Source organism: Copadichromis virginalis, linkage group LG12 (genome assembly GCF_057382275.1).
Source record: "Copadichromis virginalis isolate Kocher_CV1m ecotype Utaka linkage group LG12, C_Virginalis_male_GT1.1, whole genome shotgun sequence".
NCBI classification, from domain to species: Eukaryota; Metazoa; Chordata; class Actinopteri; order Cichliformes; family Cichlidae; genus Copadichromis; species Copadichromis virginalis.
The window spans coordinates 35,495,135-35,521,810 of NC_140629.1; the positions used below are offsets into that span (position 1 = coordinate 35,495,135).

At 40.1% G+C, this 26,676-nt stretch overlaps 1 protein-coding gene across 1 annotated transcript in view; it reads left to right on the plus strand.

The window, feature by feature from the left end:
- Nucleotides 1-19,604, plus strand: part of prdm6 (PR domain containing 6) — a 30,862-nt gene extending 11,258 nt beyond the window's left edge. The window contains exons 2-3 of the mRNA XM_085476295.1: nt 10,983-11,159; nt 18,436-19,604. Of these exons, the coding sequence (XP_085332421.1) occupies nt 10,983-11,159; nt 18,436-18,550 (292 nt within the window). The 3' untranslated portion in view covers nt 18,551-19,604. The remainder of the gene's footprint in view (nt 1-10,982; nt 11,160-18,435) is intronic.
- Nucleotides 19,605-26,676: the final 7,072 nt, after the last annotated feature.

The window sequence follows — 26,676 nt, forward strand, 5'->3', positions numbered from 1 at the left end:
TAAAAGTAATTAATTACTTGAAAAGTAACTATTGTGTTACTTTAAAAAAAATGTTTAACCTTCTGGGGTCCAGGGTATAATTGGTCATATCTTTACAAACTGGTGTTAAAAATTGATGTCATTCTTTTCAGCACAACCTCACGTGTCTGAATTTACAATTGTTTTCATTTTGACTTACTGTATTAACTCAATTGACCTAAAATCAGACAAAAAACATAAAATCCGAGTAGAAAAAGTAATATTTTTTACTGTAACAACCACAAACATGTTTATTGAATCATATTTCATAACTTTAAATGCAAATATAAATTGTCAATTTTAAAATCCTATGCACAAGTTTTGCAAACAAAGTTATTTGCAGCCGTTTACCTTTTACCCTAACTATTTACATAACAATCAGGTCTTCTGCATTAAATAAGATGCCAAACAAATTATTTGTGCCACTCCAAAAAAATTATTTCTGTCCACTATAAAGGAGAAAATCACATACCTGCAGGTCTGACAGCAGGTGTATTACTCCTGTTCTCTACCTGAAGACAGCAGTCACCTCATTGTTTTGACACACAACACAAAACTATCCACAACACTACACACTGTGTAGTTACACAAGACAACACATTAACTACACACTACAAACACAGTAAACGTCACAAATCTCTCACATCTCAAAACTCGCTCTCTCTCTTTTTCGGCTCTCTCTCTGTCACACACACAGTTACTCCTAAAACTTCCCCGTCTTCCTAAACAACCAAATGTCATGTTGCCATATCATTTTTGATTGGTCGACATGGTGCATTTTTCCACCAACACGAACGGGTTTTTTGATTTGTTTATTTATTTTTTGGTCATAAGCAGAGAGTGCTTGCTAGCGCTGTCCTTAGACAGTAAACGTGACAAAACTATTCAGGAAAAACGCCGCGTATATATTGTTTATCATGACTCTGGTTTTACGTGGCCTATCACCACAATTTAAAAACTGGTATATATCACCTTGTTGCTTTGGCGTCTTGAAGTGATTGGCTTACGACGACTACTTTATTCTTCTTCAGCCAAACAGTAGCACTCATGTGATTGTTTTGCACTTACTCCAGGTGTTGTGCCAAAAAGTGATCGACGGGCAGAAAGTGATTACCGTCCATGGGAGCGCGCGCAGCTGCTTAAAGCTGTAGCGCCCAGATTACTTACAGCTACTTCCATGCAACTGATATAAGATGCAGTAAGCAGAAGACAGCTTCAACTGTCTGTTTGTTGAAAAATAGTAACGCGACCGCACGCACCGCATTTTCTTGTTAGTAACGGTAATGGCGTTGTAACGATAGAAATAGTAATTAGTTAGATAACTTGTTACTGAAAAAAGTAACGCCGTTAGTAACGCCGTTATTCCCATCACTGGATGTGACAAAGCTTCTAGTGCCAGCTTCATATTGTATAGCTAAGTTACAGCTAGCTTTGGAGAGCAAACACTAGAAAGCAAATGATGGCATATACATAGGTTAGTTTTATGTATCATGTTAACTGGTCAAAGTGAAGCTAAACAATTAGCATATCCACTCAAACATTCACTAATTCATTTGTTTCAGAAATCCTTCAGTCAGGACATGGTATATTATATTTAGATGGAAACTAGCGAGCTACCTCCCTGCTAACTTCTAACTACAGAGAGATAATAAATTCGATTTCCATGGATGCCTGGATGTTAAACTTAATTGTTACACCTGGTAGAGCAGCCACACTGATCATTTTATTACAGATGAAAGAATTTAGACAGTTTTCCAACTCTCAGCGATCCTGCAGTGATCGTTGACTTATGGACCTGCAGCGGAGTTTGGGCCCAGACACGGCTAATGACGTCAGACTTAAAGACCGGATTGCTGAGACATAGCAAACACTCATACACGTCAATCCTGAGTCTTTAACATAAAATTGGTCTGTTCATTCAGGGCGTGATCATAAATGCATCAGTGAAAAAAGTTGCAAAATGCACATTCAAAGCTGACATTTACTGCAGATATTACAATGGCGGGAAATCCATCATTGAGTATAAACAGAAAATGGTAAATTGGTAAAATCACCCAGTGTTGTTTGGGACCCATCAGTAGATCTTCTTAATAACTATGTTTTCCTTTTGAACTACAATACCCATAATGTATGTTCAGTACTCCCTGACCACATACACACTAAAACAGACAAAACACACAAAAGGCATTATCTACAATGACACAATATTGGCTGTTTGCTTAGTTTTCTTTATGAGGTTGGTTTGATGAGTACAGCTAGCTGATGAGAGGACATTATGTGAACTTTCTGCTCTAATAGATCAGTCAATAAGGTTTGAAAGAAAAAGAAAAGACAGAGAGAAACAAAAAGACATGGATACTGGAGGATAAAAAACAGCACATAAAAGAAAAAGGAGTTGTGTGTGTTCACGGTTGTCTTCCAGTGATTTTTGTTTGTGCTAGGATGTCCGTGCTCCACTCACATACATACATATTTTTATGTGTGTTCAGAGGGCCATTGATTCTGTATTGACGATGTGGGAGCAGTGATTTATAGCTGCTGGTCTCAAGGGAATAATGTCTTCATATGAGGCAGACAGAGGAGACGTCCTCACAGCACAGATATAACTCCATATGGATTAGACTGAGTCCATGCGGGTCAATCGACACACTTCACTCTGCATCACTGCACGCTGCAAATAAACACACACACACATATTCACTGAGTCACTGAGGTCCTAAATCAAATTAAAAGCTCAGAAAATGAAAACATCATCTGCAAGCAACCGATTTAACCCCCAAACACATAAAAATATGAATGTGATGCTGTCAGAAATGTAGTGGTTAAATATTGTTTTTATTAAATCTAGAAGCAGATATGTTTGTCCTTCTGTAAAAATAATCTTACAAGCTAACACTTGTCACGCTCACTTTGTTAGTCTGCATCCAGAAACTGCATGAGTGCAACTCACAAATGCATACCTGCTATAAAACAGCACAAACTCTAAGGTAATTCTATTGAAGAAGGTCCAAAAGCAGCAGGAGCAGCAGCAGAGACATGGTGAAAAGGTCCAGTTCAGTGACTCCAATTAATGGAGGTGAAACCTACAGTCAGAGCAGAGCATCCACCTGTCAGTCAGACCAGCTGCACCCCTGGTAATGCTAATGATGCATTGTGTTTGGTTTTGTTTGCTTTTTTGGATGAACTCACTTTTGGAGCCTTAAATGGCCACTGATCATACTGCAACTTTTAGCACAGTGGTGTTTACTGTTTGCTGATAATCCTACAATTTTTACAGATGTTACAACATCTGTACATTTTTTTTTAAAATTGACAAAGAAAATGTTACAAACTGATTAGAAAATAGACTTTCAAATAGTGTTTTTGTACGTTTTTTCCACCGCTACTGCAAACCTCAGGTTGTCTAGAGTCTTAGTGATTATATTTACCCAGGCTTTTATTTTGAAGTCACAAGGGAAAACTCTAACCCACAGGCCCTTGCTTCATAGTAATCTGTACAAGCAATATGATGGACAGACTTTTCGTCTGGGCTCAAATTGTGGTCATGAGTATTTCACACGCAAGCGAGCGAACGTGAGCGCAGAGTTTTATACGTAGTTCTTTGGTTTGTATCTGGACCTTAACAAAAAAAAGCAACTTGTGTAAATATTTTTTACAAACATACAAATAGATGCACAAACGTAAAATTTTCAGATATTTTTGTTTACAAGGTTACAAAACTCAGTTCACAATATTTATGACCACAATTTAAGCCCATAATTTCACTGCCTGCGGTCTTGCAGTAGAGCAGTCATTTGCATGTTTTTGTCATCGTGTGAAGTTCCCACTTCACCACACACCGTTTAAATGTTTTTCTCTCCAGTCTACGAGAGATCTGATCAGCAACGCTCTTACTTTCCATTCGCCTGTCCACCTTCTTGACCTCTGACCTCTCTCTGATGCTATGAAAACATGTATGCGAGCCAGAACGTTTCATTCCCATGTAGTCTCAGTAGTGAGGTCTGGTCGGCATGCAGTCGGTCTCTCACACACGCTGCCTCTTTCATCAGCTCATGTGTTAAAGGTGTGGACACAGCGACATGTTGACTCTGACTCTGTTGTTCCTACCACATGTTGTGTTGAAAGCTGACACGAGGTTTATTGTCCTGAACCGTATTACACGGATGTGTTGAAAATGGCTAATTTTACAGATCTCACATACACACACAGGCTAAGCTAAGCGTGAAAAACACAGCAGCTGATTTAGCTCTCATCGAGTATCCAAACTAAGCATTATTAACTTGTCCATTTGGTGTTTTTATTACCTTGTTGCGTTGTTGATTTTAGACATATTTGGCTGTCTGTGCTGTCGACACAATCGGACTGAGTAACGACTTGATGCTAACGGTCACCGAGAGAGACGTGATACAGTTAGCCAGCAGTCCAAATGGAGCAGCTTTGTTTGTAGCAATAAAAAGAGAAACGGGGAGAGGTTCATGAGATCAGCTGTAACAAAGATGAAGAAAAGACTGAAATAACAACTTCCTACAAGAATTAATACCAAATTAATTCATTAATTTGACAGTAAAATAAGGAATTTTTCATCATAAATGTGAAATGCTCTCCAGTGTGTCTATTTTTTTGACACATGAGCTTAAGCTTCTGACAAATTATAATGAACACTATTTGGAAAACATAAAAGTTGTGAAAATTGCAGTCAAAATCTCTCATATTTGTAAAAAGCATGTCCAACTGTGTACATAGACTGTTTATAAAGGTTGGACTTCTCAGGCATTTGCAACATTTAAAATGTGTTTTGTTACCAAATTTTAAATCCTTCTTGTCACATAATTATTAGGCTCCATCTATGATGTTATGATAGTATATCCAAGTAGACATATCAGCCTCAGACTGCAGGCTTACTTGTGGTTTCTGTTAGGATGCCTGGGTCGTTGACCCAGGGTTTTTGAGTTCATTATATTATTTATAATTTCTAGTCTTTGGGTTTTTGTTAGAGTCATGTCTTATGGTTTGTCTCTGTGTAATCCTTAGTTGCTGTCTCCCCTGTCCGCTATATCCCCCGTGTCCAGTCAGTGTCTGTGTCTGCCCTGGTCCCACGTCTCTGTTCCCTCTGTTGTAGTGCCTGCATGTGAGTCTGTGTCTTTGTTCAGTCTGTGTTTCCTGTTTTAGTTTGAAGGTCTCTGTCTTACCTCAGTGTGATCAGTTTACGCTTCCTTGTCTCGTCAGTTCTGATTTGCCCCAGAAGTGTTTCCCTCCTGTTGTCCATTCCCTGATTGCTCCCTCTATGTATTTAAGCCCTGTGTTTCAGTTTGTCATTGTCGCGATCTACCCTTATCTAGCTGTGTAGGTGTATTTTGTAGTCTTAGTTTTGGTACCCTTTTGAGTTTAGCATTAAAGCTGTTTTGAGTTACTTTCTGTCTCCGGAGTCTGCACTTTAGGTCCTTTTCCTGCCTGCACATAGCCATCACATAACAGTTTCTAGAGTTTCGTAAAGTAGAATGGGAGGCAGGGATTCAGCTATCAGACTCCTGTACAGCTCCCAGTTTTGATTCAAGAGACAGACCTTGTCTTCGTTTAAGATTTCCTTTGTCATAAAGCATATAGTTAGAGCTTGATCGGCTGACCCTGAGCCTCACTTAGTTATGCTGCTGTAGACCCCATGATACACTTTCCACTTCTCTGTTCTCCTAGTTAATGTTTTCTTACTTTTAGACTTTTTTTAAATCCTGTTTGTTAGTAAAATAGTCACAAGGAGCATCCCTAAAATGGAGATGATGTGTCATATGTTTGACATCTAGTGCTTTGTTTTGATAATATGAACATGATCTGAGTCACTGAGTCATAAAGATGAGTTCAACCCTATTTTGTGAGAATATTTTCTCCCCATGCTTTTTGACTTTGGGTTTAAAATGGTTTTAGAATGACTCTCAGTTTTGTCTAGAACCTATTTTTCCATCAAAATATGAGTTTATTCTAAAATGTAAAACAATTTGTTTCCCCTTCGAAACAAATTTAATGTGCCGTTTCAGCAACAGTCCTCTAGGAACTTATTTGGGGAGTTAATTAGGATTTATCCCGCATGCAAAAAATGTCAATCTATCACTTTTCTTAATTACTTCAGCTGTCATAGAACAAGAGTAGAAAGCTTGCTAGCTACATTTCATTATGAAATTGAGAGGAAAAGGGTCCTTTTAAACGTGGAAACACAGACTACTTGTTTTAGCTATAGGCAGAGTCTGGTTTTCAGCACGCCCATTAAAAGCCAGGAAAAACCTTGATATTTTGAAATATTATCTGTATTTCATTTCAGTGCTCAGTGTCACATTCACCAGTGAAATCTGTTAAAAACTAAAGTTTCCTAAAGCTTTTTTCCCCTCTCTGTGTTATCCGCACACCCCTGTGTTTCATGGTAAAGAAGTTCAGTGTTTCTGGTATAAAACCCAGACCGTACAGTATGTGCGGTAATTTATGCATAAATGATCGTATTTGCATTTGCCTGTCTGTTCCCATATTTTGGTTGCATATGCACATACCTGTGTGTCCATGTGTGTTTATGTGCATGATAGAGGTGTTTATGCTTCACCTCCTCCTCCTCCACTCCTCCCTGTAATAAACAATAACCGGGCATTAATCTCCCGGCCTGCTGCCTTAATAAATAATATCCACACATTCATCAACTTAAACTATTCACAATCAATGCAGCTCTTCATAGAAAACCCACCTAATAAATAGTGGTGCGGCCCACTGAGGCGTGAACTTATAGACCGGCCGGCTGATAAATGAACCGACCCCCACGGCGAGACGCCTTTTATGTGGAAAACTGCAAGTGAGAATTTTTCGATTTTATATTACACTATTTTACTCTTATTACTTTCCTGTGTGTGTGTGTGTGTGTGTGTGTGTGTGTGTGTGTGTGTCTACATCGTCTCAGGGTATTGTGGGTGTTTGTGATTTATTAGAGTGGTGAAGATGTTGGTCTATTTGTTTTATTCTAGTTCTGGGGTATTTACCCATTTGTAAGGAACTGATGTCAGAGTTTTGTCTTATTAGTTTCAGAATGAAAATCGCTTTATTTTCAGGCAGCACATGGGAGTTTATTCTGTCAGTTTAACAGCTTACACAGTAATACAGAACCAAGTGACCCATATGAAAAGAAAAACAGAAAAAACTATATCATTTTTCCATTTCCTTCATGACTAAACATTTTTCAAGCCCCCCTGGCGGCTTCTATATATTCATGTAGGTTTTCAGGCTAAGCCTAGTTGGACCGGGCCACCAGAGGCTTGCACCTTCAGCCTCTACCTCTGGTGACCTTGTCTGGACAGTGTAAACTGGACCCTTGATTTTTGGGGGGGTTTTTTTAGTCATCATAGCGGTTGTCAGAATTTCTCTTTGTCTGGCCCCTCATCCAGGTGCAATTTGCCTTGGGAGATCCTACCAGGAGGAAATCATGAAGGGGATCTCCTTCAGAGATACTGCTCCTCCACTGAAAGGAGCCACTTAAGGTGGTTGAGCCAACCGATTTTAGTGCCTCATAGGTGAGGTCTTTCAGGCATGTCCTACTGGGAGGAGAACCAGGGGCAGCCCCAGGACTCACCAGAGAGGTTATGTCTCTGAGCTGTCTTGGATAAACTTGGTGTGCTCCCTGAATGAGCTGGAAGACGTGGAGGGGGCGAGGGCAGTCTGGGGTTCACTGCTTAGACTGCTGCCCCGAATAAGTGGTCGAAGATGGATGGATGGATGGATGGATATACAAGTCTGATGAGATGTTTTTGGACTACGGAGAGATAAAGATGGTAAAGACAAGAAATCAAAGTGTGTCTCAGAGAGGTCTAAAAGCCTGGTTCATAAAAGGATAAAATAAACTTCATTAATCCATAAATTTGAGAAAAAGAGGAAGAAAGAAACCACCGAAGGAGGAGACCTCTCAGCGAAATCAGCTGAGAGAGCTGCAAATCCTTCTGCAGTGTATTCCATGATTGCCTGATTAACTGGTGATTTTAAACTGGCCGTAGGCAGTGTTGGTCAAGTTACTTGAAAATGGTAATTAGTTACTAATTATTGATTACTTCTCAATGAAAGTAATCCCATTACTTTGCTGATTATTTATTTTCAAAAGTAATTTGTTACTTTATTACTTAGTTACTTTTCAAAAACATGCCACACAACCTAAATACATAATAAAGAATAGACCTTTCAGCCCAATTCAATTTTTTTCTGCATAATCCATCATATAAAATCAAGTGTTTTGTGTTTACACTCACTCTTTCAAATAGATGCAAGTAAAACACACATTCAAAGATCCAGCAGCACTGAGTCCTGTGAGGCAGGTGGAGGTTTGCCCAGTGCCGCAGCAGTCATGTCAGTGGGGGAGATCCGGGGGTTTCTCTGTAAATTTCACATTCCCGTGGCGGCGTGCTAGGTGCCTGCTCAGATTAGAAGTTTAATTTTTCGCTGTAGAAAGAAATTTTCTTCCCACGCAGAGTACATTGGACGCTGATGTTTTTGTCGCTTTTCATGGAATCAAACTCAAAGTGATGTAAATGCTTCCAAGCTTTAAACACTGCATGGTCGTACTCTCTCCCGCACTCCATATTAGGGAAAGTAACAGTAATCTAATTACCTTTTTTCAACAGTAATCCCTTACTTTACTTGTTACATGAAAAAAGTAATCAGATTACAGTAACGCATTACCTTTAACGTTTTACTGCCCATCTCTGGCCGTAGGTGTGAATGTGAGCATGCAACCTGTCCAAGGTGAACCCTGCTCTCGTGGGGTGAGAGGTTGCTATGACAGCTGGGATAGGCTCCAGCTCTGGTTCTTTTATATCCTGGGCCTGAATGTCTCCCAGGCTCCTGGAGAAAATCCACACATGGGAAGAACCAGCAAATGAAACACAGAGGAGCCCCACCTGCGTTTGACGCAATAATAATGCTGATTACAATTACAATGAGTAAAAGTAGCCATAACACTCATTAAAGTAATTAATGATAATATCCATGCTTAGCTAAAGTGTGACTGTAGCAGATAAAGTACCAATGGTAATCACCAGAGCGTCCCTGATCCCTGTCTTTAAAGTAGCTTTAAAAACGGGATCCTCAGTGTACTCCTGAGGTCGTTAATGTGACTGACAGAAGACACACAGCAGCTAATCACCTCAGAGCTCCCGGCTCATCAATGCACACTGACTGATACACGGCACTAACTGACTTTCTATGTACTTTAACCCCACATCCTCCTGTGGTGCTGTGTCAAAGCCATGGAGTGCCTCGAAGCTTGATTTTGTTTCAGGTCTCACTCTGCAATTTTAGTGATTTTAAACAAGCAGTCCATAAAACTGGAATGCAATGTGCAAACCAAACTGTGGAAGAAAAAAGGCATGTGAAATACTACTGCTACAAGTCTCTGCTCTGTAAATAGTGACATTTCAAAATACTTACAGATAAATGTATATATTGGACCAATATAATCAGCTGCTGTGTTCTGGTTAGACTGACTCTCCACTTCAGTAAGTTTTCAGATCAGATGAAGGGACTGCTGCCATCAGGGAGGTGGACGATGATCCTCTCTGAAGACGTAGCTAAATGATATCAAGAAACCTACACAGATAGCAATGTGGCCAGTGAGACAGCCTGTAAGGAAAACATGTGAAGAAAAGAGCCGGGGTGAGTTTGTTTAGCAGAGGGTTGAGCAGTACTAAATTATCCTCTCAAAAAGATAATAAAGAAAAGCATCAACATATAGGCTTGGGCGGGCTGCCTAAGTAAAGTCTGTATGTGGGAAACAGAGGTTTGCACACAGAGCCTGAAAATGATAATGGAGGAAAAGAGAGGAGATGCAAGATATGAGCAGAGGCTGAAGTGTCCTGTAAGTGAAAACAAAATACCTCGATAATGTTCACAGCTGGCTGCGTGTTCGGCTCAGCGAATGGAAGGAGTGTGAGATTAGATCTGCTGCTGTATGGAAGCAGGACACTCTATTAGCAGACACACAGCTTCTGTTTGGTTGTTTGTTTAACTCCCATTTGGGCCAAACACACACACACACACACACTGACACACAATAACCTAATATATCTCTTCTTTTCTTGTTCTCTTACTGTCTCTATCTCATTCTGTGTAACTGCTATTCTTCACAAACACACACACACACACACACACACACACACACACACCATGATAAATGGTCCAGTCATGATCTAGGCCTGCATTGTTGATGAGGGTCAGGCTGCCATGGTTACCGGAGCAGTGTCCGACTTCCCCCGCCCCCTGTTTGCGTGTGTTTATAGACCATATATATTGCTTTTTAGTGAGCTGTAATGTGTGCAGGCTCATGTTTTTCTGTATGTAAACAAAATGTCTCCAAATTTTCATTTTGTGTTAATTCACGTTGCTCCACTCCAGTTACAAGCACCCAGAAAAATTCATCTGTGCATCATTGTTTCTTTGTGATAATGGAAGAACAACAGAAAAGGTGGAACAAACCCATAAAAATGAAGAATCTTCATGGGGAAGATGAAGAAATAATTCTTTTTTTGATGAATTTTCATGTCGTGGTAAATTAATACATGGAGCACAAGAGTCACAAAGTAACAGAGCTAACAAAATAAAATATGATCTTACCAATAGACCTACGGGTAAGTAACATCATGGCCAGTAGGGGGAGACATCTCAGGTAACTGAAGAGGATGTGAATGTGTAGAAGTCTATGAGAAAATGAAGCTTCAGCTCACATCCTCTATGACCTCGCCTCAATCACTAGTTTAAAATCTCGCCTTTTACAATAATATTCTAAATTCATTTTCGATAAAGTGAGCACTAGTAGCAGTCCTCTTTTTGCAACTACAAATGGTGCCCCCTGCTGACTGTTAGAAAGAATGCAAATTTAAGGCAGTGAATTTAAGCCATTCCCGCACGCACACACCTTCTGTTTTCTTCTTTCATCCGACTGTCTTTGTCCTCAGACCATACCAGTGTGGCCACTGCTCCCAGTCCTTCTCTCAGCCTTCAGAGTTGAGGAACCATGTAGTGACGCACTCCAGCGACCGACCTTTCAAATGTGGATACTGCGGCCGGGCCTTCGCTGGCGCCACGACGCTCAACAACCACATCCGCACACACACAGGAGAGAAGCCGTTCAAGTAAGTAACAGTGAGTACCCCCAAACACCCATAAAATCCACCCACCTTGCCCCCACCTGCCACCTGTTGCGGCAAACAACCCAGCTAATACCACTCGACTTGCTCTTAACTGTCACCACCAAAATTATTGTAGAAGCAAGTCTCACCTTTAGATATATTGGGTGACTTTGTCCCAGATAAGTTTTTCCTCTCCTGAAAATTATACTTTTGACACCAATAATTTCACTTCCATAACTTTGAGCGCTGTCTCTGTCTTTCTGTGTCTCTCATAATTATGTCTTTGAGGTCATTGAATAAACTGTACAGAGGACAATATAACGCTCAGGGATCCGCTAAACCGCTCAAAATGTCAAAGGCACCATGGATTGTTTTTAATGTGGATGGCAACTGATGTTCCCATAAACTGGTAATTATCAACAGCGACCCATGTTGGTACAGCAGAGAACGATTTAGAACAAATAAAGCTCTGACCGAACTTCTCTAATAGCAGGTACTAAACTGTGAATCTAAATATTTTGTTACACCAGCTTGTAAATTATTCAGGTTTTTAAATCAGTAATAAAAGCAATTATGGTGTATATTCCCATATGAGTCTGATACAGATCAATGGAATGATTTCATGTCATTGACATCAAATTTGTAGAATCATAAAATGATTAATATGTTTTTAAAGAGTGTCACATCTGCTTTGTCTGGATGCTAAATCAATTTCCCCCAGCACTCCTGAAACCAACGCTTTCTCTCATTAGCATTGCTAATTACGTCACCATAAGAAAACTAAAGTGAGCCACCGAGGGCTTGAAGTCCTGAAGGTTTTAGCTTGCACAAAAGAAAAAAAATATAAAATGGTAGTAAATGGGTTGGGATTTCATTGTTGTCAACAGATGTACACAGATATGCTTTAGTAAATAAATTAATAAATAATATGCACTAAAGCAGCGGGAACTCAGGTTCTTGTTCATGAATATTGGAGAGACACATCAACACGTCCTCCAATGGTGCTGCAGGTTCTAGAGTGGCCATTCAGATTATCTACAGGTAAATATTCCAACTGAGTCACAGTTTTACTTTGGCAGCTGTTAACATACCAGGACTGACCAACTAAAGCAGGGGTGAGGAAATCCAGGCCTCAAGGGCCGGTGTCCTGCAGGCTTTAGATCTCACCCTGGGTCAACACACCTGAATCAAATGATTAGTTCATTACCAGGCCTCTGGAGAACTTCAAGACATGTTGAGGAGCTAATTTAGCCATTTGGATCAAGGACACGTCTAAAACCTGCAGAACACCGGCCCTTGAGGGCTTGAGTTCCCCTCCCCTGATCTAAAGGTATGTGAAGGAGACACTGGAGTTTAAAAATGAGAAAAGACCATCTAAGAAGTCCATGCCCCAGTTTTGATGCACTAATAAGAAGCACTAATATGCCGCTATCAGTCTGTGCATTACACACTTACATCCAGCTTGCTCACCAAACTAGTTAGCGTTAGCTGGTAAGTTAGCACTCCATCCAAACGCATCACTTCTGCCTCCAAAAATCAAACGTGATGGTGGCTAACACATTTTCACTGAAACTACCAAACGCTTCAGAAGTTTAGAAACCAGTTGATTTGTTGTCTACATTTTTCTTTTTGGTCTTCAGCTCTAAATTTAGCTCTGGTCCTAAAAACCAAAATCATAATAAGAGTCATTTGCAAACTGCTTTTTTATCCCTTACTACTTTCTCAATCACTTTTCTATTATTCATTATTCGTGATAATATTTGCTTCCATTCACTTCCATCATGTCTGTTGTGACCTCTGACCTTTGATGCTTTACTGTTGGCTGCCTGTAACGTTAAACTATGAGGAAATTCTCTTGTTTGTTCCTCATTGTAAATCAGAGGGCATCAGCAGATTGTCCAGTGTAAATACAGGATCTGTTAACAGCCCGGTAATGAATCTCCCCACACTCATTTCCATTTTCTTCTGCTGGTTAAGGCTAATATAATTAGAGGGCATGCCACGCTGCAATTCGAGGCTTCTGGATGCTGTTGTTGTCATCCTGTCATCTAATCAGCAACAGAGGACAATAAGGATTCCTCCAGTGGACCAAGAGGTCAGCATTCAAGTGGAGGCCAGAAGGGCCAAAGAGTAAGAGACATAAAAGAAAGTGAAGAAAGCAAAATAAGATGTTTGAGTTGTGCAAAATCTAAAGGACTGGCATCGGGGGAACACGGGGATAGAATCAAATTAACCTTCTTAATAAGCAATCAGAGAAATCCAAAGTCATCATTGACGTGGAGAGCGAAGAGGCGAGAAGGATGAGTGAGAGAGAGCAAGGAGGAACAAGAGATCATGGTGTAAAAAGTGAAACGACAAGCGGTGGCGATTAAATTCAGTTAAACCAAATCAGCATTCTTAATAAGCAATCAGAGGAAACCCCCGAACCTTTTCATCAGCACTTCAGAGTCTCGGTGGAGGCAGAGCGGGACAAAGACAATCACGGACGTGCGTCAGAAATCTTTAGCGGATCGATGGCCTCGGGGAGTTATCTCCTTTCGGACGGTGCAGCGGATAGATTAAAGCTGCCACTGTCACTTTGTCAGGAGGAAAACGCTCAACTTTATTTTCCCACTGAGGAGATGGAGGCCGCGATTCTGTGTGGTCGGCAGCTTTTCGGTGCTGATGCTCACTGGACTGTGCAGGCTGTCAAAGCGTGCTGCTGTTTTCTCTGCTCCGCTTTTTGTTCTTCTGTATTTTGTTCAGAGAAGCAACGTCTTAGCTTTAAATGTCATCCTGGAGACCACAGAAAGTTGTTTGACTTAGTACATTATATTTATGATTCTATTACTGTGAAGCTGCATAGAGACAGCATTCAGAGTGAGCGAACACTGACAAAAAACCCAAAACACTAATATGTACTATGCTTTAGGACTAACAAATGCCTATTTCTATAGCCAGCACACAGAGATTATGCTTTTGTGTAGTGGATGCTGGTAGAGTCATTACCTCTTGTAATAAATTAGGAAAACTAAACATTTTTTCAATGTTTCTTTAAACATTTGTTGAATCTATTTGTCATGCAGCGCTGTGTGGCAGGCAGGATGAAGGACCCAAATGCAGATGAAATAAAAAAGCAGCTTTATTGCACTGTAGCAAAAATCAAACAAAACCCAAAACTCACAGAAACTTAATCTAAACTGGAAACTAGATAGCTATCCAATTCAATTTAATATTATTTATAAAGCACTTTAAACGGGTAACGTGACGTGACAACGGACAGAGGAAAACACAGGGCTTAAATACACCAGGGAGTAACGAGGGAATGGGAAACAGGAGTGAGATACAGCTGGGGCTAATCTGACCAAACGAGAAAGGGCGGAAGCAAAGCTGAAAACACTGAACACCAGACTGTCAAAGTAAAACAGGAAATACTGAACACAGGCACGGGAACGCAGACTTGACAAGGAGACACGGCTGACAGGGAAGACCGAGAGAACATGGAGCACAGAGACAATAACAAACTGCGACACGGAGACATTACTGACACGGGAGGTGCATGAATATGGAGACTGGGGAAAAAACGGACAATAACACTTGACATGACTTGATGTGACACATGGAACACAAGAGAAGGACAGTAACAAAACCTGAGATCTAAAAATTACTAAAGTATAAGCGGAAACTAACTCAATCAAAGAATAATAATAAACAAGAACATAAACAATGAGTCGCCAGACTCAGGACCGTGACACAGAGCAGCAGTCCCCAACACCCGGGCCCTGGACGAGTTATTTGGTTCCGGGACGCGAGAGTTCAGGCTCGGGTTTGAAATTTGTGATTTTCAGGGTTTTTATCGTTAACTCAGTTTCCCTGGGTCTTTTCCCGTGTGTTATGAATAAATTTCCTATATATTTTCATGCGCTTTGTGTGTCTTATTTTGAAAGAAATATTTACGCGTTACCACAGCGACCATTAAGGGGCAGAGAGGAGGATGTTACTCTCAGTGTTGTTGGCGCATTTCAGGAGGACGCTGCTAATAAAGTTACACAATTACACAGTGAATTTTGCGTTTATCATTATATTTATAAAATACCACAGTTTTTGTCTTGGTCGTATCATTTTATTTTGTTGTATTTATCCGCGACACCTTAAAGACCAGTTCGTGAAATTTCATTTCGATGGTGCTGCCCAAACAAGTTTTGAGCATTTTGCGCCAATAATTGAAAAAGTTTCTTGCACTCAACAAAATATTGTCTTTCATCCGCCATGTTTTAATGTGTGACTGCAAAAGCTCAACAACAATTTCTCAGACTTTCCCAGTTAGTGTTCCAACTTTAAGGTGGTGTTCATGTGGATTTTCCCCAGTGGGAAATTCTCTTTTCCAGTTAATCCAACACCACATGAATGCATGGTTAGATCATGATTTATTTTCAAAAATATTCCCTCAGGAAAGAGATCTTACTAACCAGAGTTGCACGTTTCCCACAAACACAGCCTTTGATTTTGAAGTAAAGGTGTGGTCAGAGTTTGTCTGAACTGCTCGGTCTCGGTGCTGAACGTTGTTGTAAATGAAGACTTCGTCTGTACTTCTTCTAGCCCTTCAGCTTCTATCAGTCTGTGACTGAACACAGTCTGTACTTGTTTATCTCGCATTCGATCCACATCCGTACAGATGAGATTAAGATAAGAGGTGAGCTGAAACTTCACTGATCCTTGAGGGAAAGTGATTAAAGCGGCCTCTGTCATTTTGTCAGGACAACAACTCAACATTATTTTTCCCTGCTGAGAAATGGAGGCGGCGGCCGCTAACAGACGCCCGCTGGTCGATAGCCAGCGGACTGCAGCTGCCTCGTTTCAGCTCTGCTCTTTGTTGTGCAGGACAGCCGTCTTCGTACCTGGATAAGTCGCTGTGACAGAGAAGCTTCAGAGGAGCTTTGAAGTCCGTAGCTGTTGTGGTTTTGTAAATTCACAGACGAATGACAGCAGGAACATCCACCTTAATGGCAGAGCAGTCGGGGGTCTGTTTTCTTTTTCTTGTGCTGCAAGAAAATTTTGAAAATGAGAATAATTTCAGATCCATCAGCTCAAAGTCTGGTCCTCACGCACACACGTATATGTAATATATATAAACATACAGGACTTCTTTAAATTCATGTGATCACAGAAAAACATTCATATCCTGTGATGTGATGGGGCGAGCTAACAGTTTCTGTCAAACAAATTTTGGTGAAGCTTAAACAGAAGTTTGTGTTTATTTTTTTTAAAGAAACTGGTTATTTAAGAGTGACAGACAAAGTAATGAGAAGGCAGAAGTCGCTGCAGCGTTGTCTGGACACCTGAAAACAGGCAAGCGGGTGGATGTCTGTGCAGACCGCTGCACGCTCTGACTGATGCTGAAATTTACATTACAGGGACCCAAGCAGATTAACATAGGTGGAACCCACTGAAAACGTGTTTCACAAGCTTCATTGTTTTAATGTACTTTCAATCTAGAGCTGCTTTTACAAAATGTGTCAAAAAAATGGGGAGAACCAGTTCAGGTCTCAGCTGTTGCAGACGTTTTGGAATAAAACTGAATGCAAAGTACATGATCCTTCATGGTAAATGCTTCTCTCTGAGACCTTAAGGTTTAGGTTCGCCCAGGAGCAACATGTTTGACAGTAATCTATTCAAAATGTTAGGATGAAATTTGGTTTACAGTGGTCAGTCAGATCAGCAACATTAGCTAAAATTACACCGTTTAAATAACACATTTAAAAACATTTGATTTTAATTAGAGCGACCATAAAACCACCAAATCCAAAAAGCTACAAATGTGACCCGTCGTCAGACATCAGTTCAGTTAACCTGTCCTGCTCTTCTTGGCAGTTGATGACTGTCTCTGCAACTTTCCACCACATTAATGGTGTCAACGCTAGATGGTTGAACACCCATATCGTCCCTGCATTCCCCGTTCGGAAATTGAGATATACTTCACTTGAAGCTGAGGCCATAAGTGAGATAATCATTAAAGACTTCCTTTTTAAAATGTCCACCTTCACAGAAGGAGAAAGCTTTAATAACTGTATGGGCTCAATAAGGTTTTTCTTTAGTTTTTCTTCTTCTTCTTTTTTAACCTGGATTTCACTGAAGCTTGTGGCAACTTGAATTGAAAGGATCTTGACACAGGCAGCAGTCAACAAGCTGTCTTCCCTCAAAAAACTCAAGCCACTGAACCAGACATCATGACAGAGTTTGTGGGTTTAGTAACATTTCGGAGGGAATAATGCTGATGCTGTTGCTTTGTGCGCTGCACCCATCCAGCTTACAAGTGTCTTAGCTGTCCACATGTGAACTGACTTCAACACAAACACACTGGCTGACTTCACTGTGGCTACATCCATCTTTTATATGCAATCTCAGATAAATACTCTTTTAAAAAGTTCAGCAAATGCACAAAGCTTAAGGAATAAATAACTTTATTATTATAAATATTGACCTAAATAATGAGTGTTTTTTGCTATAGTTGAGCAACCCTGCATCCAATAATCCTGCTGCCGGTTTATGGCAGTGATCACCTTATGTACGAGACAGAAAGTCAGGCCCTGTGATGAATGTAGTGGCAGAAGCTGTATCAGAAAACTGTGTCGTGTTTATGAGGTTTAATGAGGAAAAGCTCTGGTTAAAGAGCTTCCTAACGACCGCTGTCCAGTCCACACTGTTTCTCCTCCTGTGTCTAACACCACCTCCCTCCCCTTCAACCTATCTATCTATCCGAGAGCACGTTAGTCTTGTTTCAGGGCTGTTAAGTCCAATATCTCCACACAGCTTTCTCTTTGAAGAGCCTCCCCCCACACACACACATTCATATACATTTAAATTGCCCCCTAACCCCCCTCCAGCGCACACTAAAAGCTCCCTCTCTTCTCTACTTCTATTGAAAGTGACAGTGACACTGCCTTATCGGGCCTGGATATATCTGAGTGTGTGTTAAAGTGTGTGAGATGGGAATACCCTCCTCAGCCCGCCTGATAGATTATTGACAGGTGGACTGTGTGTAATTTGTCGGTCAGGTTGTGAGGATCAGGGCAACAATTACAGCTTGCTGCTCCGCTGGGCCTCACACACACTTTATACTGTCACTGGATATTAGGGTTAACAGGGAGGTGTGTGCGTGCGCGTGATTGTGTACATGTGCGTCAGCAGATGTTAAGGTTTTGCCTTTTAAAGTGTATTTCTCCTCAGCTCTGTTCAGGCTTCTCTACGTGCAGACTCCTCTAATCGCTGTCTTTTGTGCGTCTTTCTGTTTGTGCGTCAGGTGCGAGCGTTGCGACCGCAGCTTCACACAGGCCACTCAGCTCAGCCGCCATCAGCGACTTCCCAACGAGTGCAAACCCGTGAACGAGACCAGCGAGTCCATCGAGGTGGATTAACCCCCGACTGTTTCCCGACTGAGACCACGTCCACATTAAGACAGTTCAATATGAAAATGTGACTCTTTCTTCAGTTTTGGACCTCCATCCACACCAAGACGCTCACTTCATATTAATTCTAATTTAGTTTTCCAGAAATAAAGCTCCTGAGGAGCATCACTGTGTTAATTGGGTCCAACCTGCACTAAATTAAATGTGTGGATTAAAAATAAAGTTTGCAAATTCCAGGAGTTTCCAGGGATAAACAACAAAATGTGAATGTATGGTAAATTTTTTTGGGCAAGTATCATTTCAGTGTAGTGTGAGAATCACTTTGGTCTTATTTACGATCACATTTGTTTCACCTTTCCTTGCTTTTAAGTTGATGACAACACCTTAAGTTACCACAGTAATGCAATAACAGCTTTCCAACAAGCTCTAAACCAAACAACATGAGAGGAAGTGTCATGGTTGTTGTAACTTTTCAGTCGTGTTGACCCACCTGACTGCGGTTGAAGTAAAAAACTTGCAAACACACAGAGAAAAGCTGCTGGTTGTGGCATTTATGTCCAAACTCTCCACCAGTCATTGTTAGCTTCCAATAGATCAGCCCATTTTAACGGACACGATACGGCTTTTTAATTCAGTTCAGTTTTATTTATTTAGCACCAAATCATAACAAAAGTTGCATCAAAGCGCTTTATATTGTAAGGTACAGATCCTAAAATAATACAGAGAACACCCCAACAATCAGATGATCCCTATGAGAAAGGCAACAGTGGGAAGGAAAAACTCCCTTTAAACAGGAAAAACACCTCTGGCTCAGGGAGCTGGCGCTGTCTGCCGTGACCATTGCAGACTTTTTTTTGATGATGGGAAGAAGAGTCAGTGTATCATAAATAACCAGCTCCTAATGTCAGATCCTCACTTTGTAGCTGATTCTGGATCAGGATGGTTTTACCCTGGAGGTCTTAGCTGATGCCAGCAGAGGGAGTTAAATGTGTTGGTCCCCTAATAAATACCAACTATTGCTTTTTATTTGGGCTCATTTTTGGGCCTCTCTCTCTCCTGAGTGATGCAGACCATTAAAAAAACAGTTATTTTAACTGTCACCAGATTTATATCAGGATATGTCCAGTGTTTCTGAAAACACACAGTAGAGGTCACATGTCTCTGCAAACAAACTGAATGCTCTTTATTAAAGCACACAGGAAGAGAGGGAACAGATTTCATGCTTTCCCGATGTTTCTGTGTGGATGGGGGTCTTTACTTAAGACTTTTTTCAGATTTATCTGTCTTGGTGGGAACGTTTGTCTGACTGTTTACACTTTTGACTTGACTGACTGAGAATTCTGGAGAGGAGCAGCATTCAAGCCACATTCATCCTGCTGGAGAAACTCCTGATTCAACCAAACCAAAGATCTCTTTTCTTTCCTTCTTTTTTTTCTCAGCAGAGATTCAGACGGAGGAGTCGGACTAACAAACTTTTGAATATTTATTGGGGACGTTTTGGAATCCACAACAGGGTTCCCTCCAAAGAAAACTCTTTCCTGAAACCGGGACAATAACAATGAAATACCAAAAATATTAAGACTAATGGTCTGTCTGTAGCTTTACTTCTTTTTTTCTTTTTGCAACAGTGATGCCAAAGGAGGGCGCGACCAAAGCAAACAGTGAGCAACGACTCGAACGTCTGAGGATGACGCTCGAGTTTTACATCACAAAATGAACACCATACAAAGAGTATGTACTGTAAAAAAACAAAAACAAAACAAAAAACAGACAAAAAAAAGAAAGGACAAAGGAAACAAATTATATTTATCTTTTTCCTCATATCATGCTTCAGGCACTTTTGTTTTAAAATGTTTATAATTTAATATTAGAGATGATGAAGAAAATAGGGAAATAGTGCAGAGATGATGGATGCGATGATTGAAATTTCTTTTTTCTTGATGAAATAATCATTTTTTAAAAAGTTTCAATATGAAGTTGACAGCATGTGTTTAATTTCTTTTTCGTATGCTAAACATTTCTTAAGTTCATGGGTTTTTTTGTTTGTTTTTTTTTATCTCAGATGAGGCACAAACATGTTAACAAATTTTGGGTTTTGAAGAATAGTTTATCATGTTGTCTGGTAGAGTATATTTGCTACGCAATGCAAGTTTGAATCCACTCAGATCTCAGCTGTGTAAATAGTCCTGTGTCATAACGATTCACTTTCTATTAAAACGACTGAGGGTAAAAAGCACATTTAATACCAGATGAACACCAAATAGGTTTTTGTGCCTGAGCGTTAAAAAAGCTTTAATAATGTTAATAATCTGAAAACTGTAGCTTCTCTTTCCAAAGACCGGCCGAGTGGATGTAACTCTGCTGTCCAAACCAAAACTCAAACAGATGTTTCACTGCAGGGAAACTATTTTATTTTTTATCACATGCGTGTCTCAGAGAGGTCAGGAGCACCTTTAGACCTCACACAGGCCTGGAGAAATTGGAAAAATGTTTATTCCCCAACCAGTTGGTGAAGGCTGACGACAGAATCCTCGCTAAAGTCACACAGGCCTAGAAACCAGTGAGAATCCACCTGGAAACCACAGGTTACCAGAGAAAAACCCCACACTGGTTGGTGGACATTGCTACACCAAACACGTCCTTGGGATTCCTCTGACCTCTATCAGGTTACTGCTCTCAGCTGTAAATTGTGCAGAAAACCAAAAGGTGTGATGCAAACCAGAAACTAGTAAAAAAAACCATGAAATTAGTGCTGACACGGCATATTTCCAAAGGTGAAAACTGTTATTTTTGCAGGTGAATGGTTCTATTTCTTTCACTATTGATTGGCAACTGTTTTTACAGACACATCTTCTGTGCAAACTGCAGGCAACAGAAGCAACCTGCTAGTGACCAAAGCAATGAGGAGGATTTGGTGCAGCACCCTGTTAGCATCCAACTTCACCTAGCAACTGGCAGCCTCCAGCCTCTGCAATAAAGATAATAAATCCAGATGTTTGGGCAGTCGAGCATCTGGACAGAGGTGCCCCTCAAACTCTTACAGACTCGTTTGTGTTCTTAAAAGTAAAACAGTTTTGCACCTGAGAGAAATATCTCTTTACTCAGAACGCAGCTTGATCCAACGATGTATATAGAAAGATGCAAACTGTGGATCAGTTGGGACTAAAGTGAAACTTTGACCAAACTCACTTCTTGTTCAGAATCCAGAAGCCGGACTTTAACACTATAACCTGAGAAAAATGTAGCTCCAACAGATGTTTCTAATTAAATAGGTAAGTATTCTAATAATAATTTAGGCAATATAAAGATTTACCTTCTGTGTTCTAAGTCCTACTTCTGACATTTTCAGTGTTAAACTCTGATGATGACCTGAACAGAAAGTGAAACTTACTTGGGGCCTCTGATGATGATGATGATGATGATAATCATTTGCTCTGTAATGTCAAACAGAAAGTCTCCAATTTCAGCTCAATCTTGTTTGCATGATTCCCTCAGCTCCCCTCCCTCCTCCCATTCCCATTTTTTAAAAAGATTGACAAAATGAGATCAAATAGCAAAAAGACGTTGTTCCAGAGGAAAATAAAGCTGACATCCACTTTTGATTCTTACCCATGATGCTCTCTGTGATCTTATTGTCTTACATTGTTTGCTGAAATCACCTGCACTACATTAACTTTCTGGGGATGACAGAAAAATGTAACCACTTTTATGTCCGCGGCAATTTGTTGAGCTTGAAATTTGTCTTGTTTACAACAAAAATTGACAGCGCTTTCATCTCTGCACAGAAAATATTACTACTGTGAGCCGACTTGGCTTAAGGCTCTTTCCAGAAGTGAGTCTCTCCAAATGTCCTGTTATAGAGCAGAAATAACTGGTCTGGTACAAAAATGATTTTAGCCTCTTGTAACATCATCGTTATAGAATTTCTTTGTTGTCTTTTTTTATAACTCATCCATCTGGATTTATTGCTGCTACATTATATTTACAGATGATATGATTTACTTGTGAAGGAGTCCAAAAAGTTTGTCCTTGATGGGGAAAATTCTCTTTTCCATTAATTAAATTTAAATTATGTTTATGAAAGTAGCTTTAGCAATGTAAAAAAAATGACTGAAGGTGTTATTAGCTTGCTATCATTAGCTGAAAAGTTTTTTACTGTATCTAACAAATATGATCACGTATGGCTCCCAAAAACGGCATGATCAGTGGTCATGATGGTAACATTGAACCTTCAAAATGTATCTAGAAAGAAAATGGTTACATCACGAAGACCCCAGCCATCTTTTATATACAGTCTTTGGTGTTTACCCTTCATGTATTGGTGCTGTCAGTTGTTACTGTCAAACCTTTAAGTGGTCACAGAGGTGCTGATCAGACGAGAATCGGATATTAATCAGATTAAAATGATCCCTGTTCCCAAATTCCATTTTTAAATAATTTCTGAAGTTTTTCACCTTCACACGGCTTAAATATTTTATCTTCTTGTCACACAGGATGGTCCATCCCTCAATCACCAGCTGCCTCTACTTACTGCTAATAATGTGTGACACACACAGCCCTGCCTTGACCTCCTCTCTGTCAGTCTGCAAGCTGCATTTTCAAACTTTCCAGTCTGATTTCTGAAATTATTCCTGTGAGGATTCAACAAAATTTTACCAAAACAAACACAAGGCGAGCCTTCAGACATCACTCACAGGGATTTTTTTTTTCACCGTGGGAAACTGATCCAAACTCTGAAGCCAAACAAATGATCCCACAACGAGAAGTTTGAGGAGTTTTTTTCCCCCCACTTTCTAAATGTCTGACAGACACATGAGTGAGTCAAGATTAGATTACACGTAATGAGATTATGGCAGCGATAGTTTTAATTAGAAGCAGTTAGTGTGAAGGAAGAAAAACAAACGTATAGAAACTGCTGACTGAGAGACGAGAGAGAGAAGGAAAACTGTTCAGTTTCATTTGTTTGAACAAGTGAAAAATGAACAAAGACATTAAATTCCCAGGAAGAGGAAAAAAAGAGAAGAATGCCTGATTTATGACCTCAGCCTAAATAATTTAAAACATCCCCAGCTGAAAGAGAATCCAGATTATGCAATGAGGAAAATCAGAAAAAAGGAAAATTGCACACTAATTATAGCAATCGCTCATTTGGAAATGAGTTGAAATGAAGGGAAAAAAGTTGTTAATGTACAACAGGATGTAAATTAGACCATAAACAGAGTACTTGTAATAGAAATCAGGTTACTGTGACCCAAGAACAACTTAACCCTTGAGCAATAATGAAACTTTACTATTACAAGCTTTGCTTAACATCAAAGGAGGTAATAATATTAAACTTTTTTTATTATAAAATGATAATAAACAAAACATGTAACAAACAGAGAGAAAACTACCAAAAAAACAACACTGAAGAAAATAAAAACACTAAACCACAAAACGGGATCGAAGCATTGCAGGTTTAGGCATCACAGCCTTCAGGGCTGGAAAACCAAAGGTGCTCTAAGGGGGCTTAGACTCCCAAAGTGAGTCCATCTCCACAGACTCCTGTCATAAATGTCCAGTTTTAAGTTTAGGGTCGTGTCCTCTTTGACAGGCAGGTGGATGCTGAGACATGTAGCTGCAGCTGCTAGCGCTTCGTGTTTGCTAAGTGAGTGACTGAATCAGACTTTTAAACCAGGTTTGTGCTGTTGATTCATTTTGGAGTATTTTTAATGCAATCAAATGACAATCTGGTTTGCTTTGTGACTCATTTTACTACTAACCCATTCTCTTGAGGTCCCATCACAGCATTTTGATCGGGTTGAGGTCTGGCCCACTGAACAACTTGATTCTTTTTATTTTCAGTCATTTTGTAGATTTCTGTGCTTAACTGTAACGGGTAATGTCCTGTTGCTTGACCCATTGTCAGCCTAGCTTCATTTGTTAGAAATGGCATTCTCTAAAACAGCGGTCCCCAACCCCCTTGGTACCAGGCCGCGAGAGTTGAGGCTCAGGTGTGAAATGTATGGTTTTCAGGGTTTTTATCGGTTTTCAGCGTTATTTTGTTATCGTTTTTATCGTTAACTCGGTTTTCCTGGGTCTTTTCACGTGTGTTATGAATAAATGTTCTTTTTTTCGGTACCGGTACTAGTTTTATTTTGTTGTATTTATCCGTGACGCCTTAAAGGCCGGTCCGTGAAAATATTGTCGGGCATAAACCGGTCCGTGGCGCAAAAAAGGTTGGGGACCGCTGCTCTAAAACACTTACAGAGAAGTTCATGGTCAACTCAATGGCTGCAAGGTGCACAGGTCATGTGGCTGCAGAACAAGCCCTCATCATCACCCGTCCCCCACAGTGATTCAGAGATGATGATGATGGTTTGTGCTGATATGCTGTGTTTTATTTTTTCCAAATGCGGCGCTGGGCATTATAGCCAAAGATCTCCACTTTGGTCTCATCAGTCCAAAGGATTGTTGCAGCCGTTTGGTGGTTTCCGCAGATGAGACTTTGCAAACCGAAGCTATACTGCCGTGTTCTTTATAAAGGAAAGCAGCTTCTTACTGGCAACCTCTCCAGACAAACTGTACTTGTTCAGCATTTTAAGATTTTTTTTTAATTTAAAATTAAAAATTACATTCACTGAACTAAATGTCCAAATTTGAGCTGACACCCTGAAGTCAAACATTAATCAATCATCAATCAGGTCAAACACTAAAAGTAACTGTTCATTCATGAATAAGTAAAGTTGCAAATTCAGTTTCAGAGCTTGCACATACTGGTGGATTAACAGAAACATGATAATAACGACAGTATGGTTAATGGGAACTAAAACACACACTTTAGAACAAACACTGTGGGTCAGCTCGGTTGTACTCTACAGTGGCAGATACAAGAGAAGAAGACTTCAGAGAATGGGGTTTCCCCCACCATGTGTGTGTGTAATGGGTGTAATGGTTATAATGCTTTGCTTTGAGTGGAATTTCCTGTTCGGAAGACTGGGAGCATATTAAGCAGAGTAGAGGTTGCACTTTCAAAACCAATTAGACATCAAGCTTTGGAGGGTTTTTTTCTCAAGTTTTAATTGGAAACATGTTGGAGGAGAAAGTTTCACTGTGAGAAAATCTGTCTGCTGGTAACCCGACCACGGCTTCAGATATATCACATGAAAGAGTCCGTTTGTGCACGGCAGCCACAACATTAAACCCACTGTGAGGTGAAGCTGATGAGATTTATCTCAGCACAGAGCAATGTTCTGCTCAAAAGACGATCAGCAACCTTCAAGGCTGGAAATGTCCCCCAAACTGCAGTCCCTCTAATGGCCACGAGAGGCTGACTGCAAAAGTGAGACGATCCCCATTGACTCTAATGTTAAAATGTTAAAATGCACAGCATGAATAAACTTGTGTGCAAGACAGATTTGACTCTTGCTGAAGAAATTTGAGATGTTGACAGGTAACCAGCAACAATCAAGGCTCTACTCTGGGCCTCCTCCTGATGGGACATGTCCCGAACACCTCATCCAGGAGGTCAGGTGACCAAAGCTTCTCGACTAGCTCCTTTCAGTGCGGTGGAGAGGTGGTTATATGCCTCCTGAATGATCCTTCTCCATCTGACAGGATGGAGGAGGATCCTGACAGGAGGATCTTTGGATGAAGATCATTTCCCCTACTGGTCGTTTGTATCTACAATCTCCATCATTCTTTTGGTCACTACCCAGAGCGCACGATGATAAGTGAGGGTAGGGACATATATTGACTATTGACTTTTCCCAGAACAAAATAAATTTGAATCGTCTGTACGAAAGAAATAAGAGTAAATTACTGTTACTAATTATTACATATTAAATGTTATTTGATAGAGACAATGCAATGCAGTGCAATAAAAGTGGTATGTTGCACAGATTGTATAGCTATTCGTAATTTCCAACCCTTGTGACTAGTTGGGCTTTTATATCCACAATATACAAAGATAAGAAATTACAATAAATATATGTTTACTTGGAAAGAAAATATACACGATAACAGAAAATACAATAATTAAAACCATTCCTAAGAATATTAAATGATAAAATTATAGTATCATTACTTTAAATGGCCTTTGACTATTAACTATTGACTGTATCATTAATTCTCTGGTGTCTGTTCCATGTTGCTTT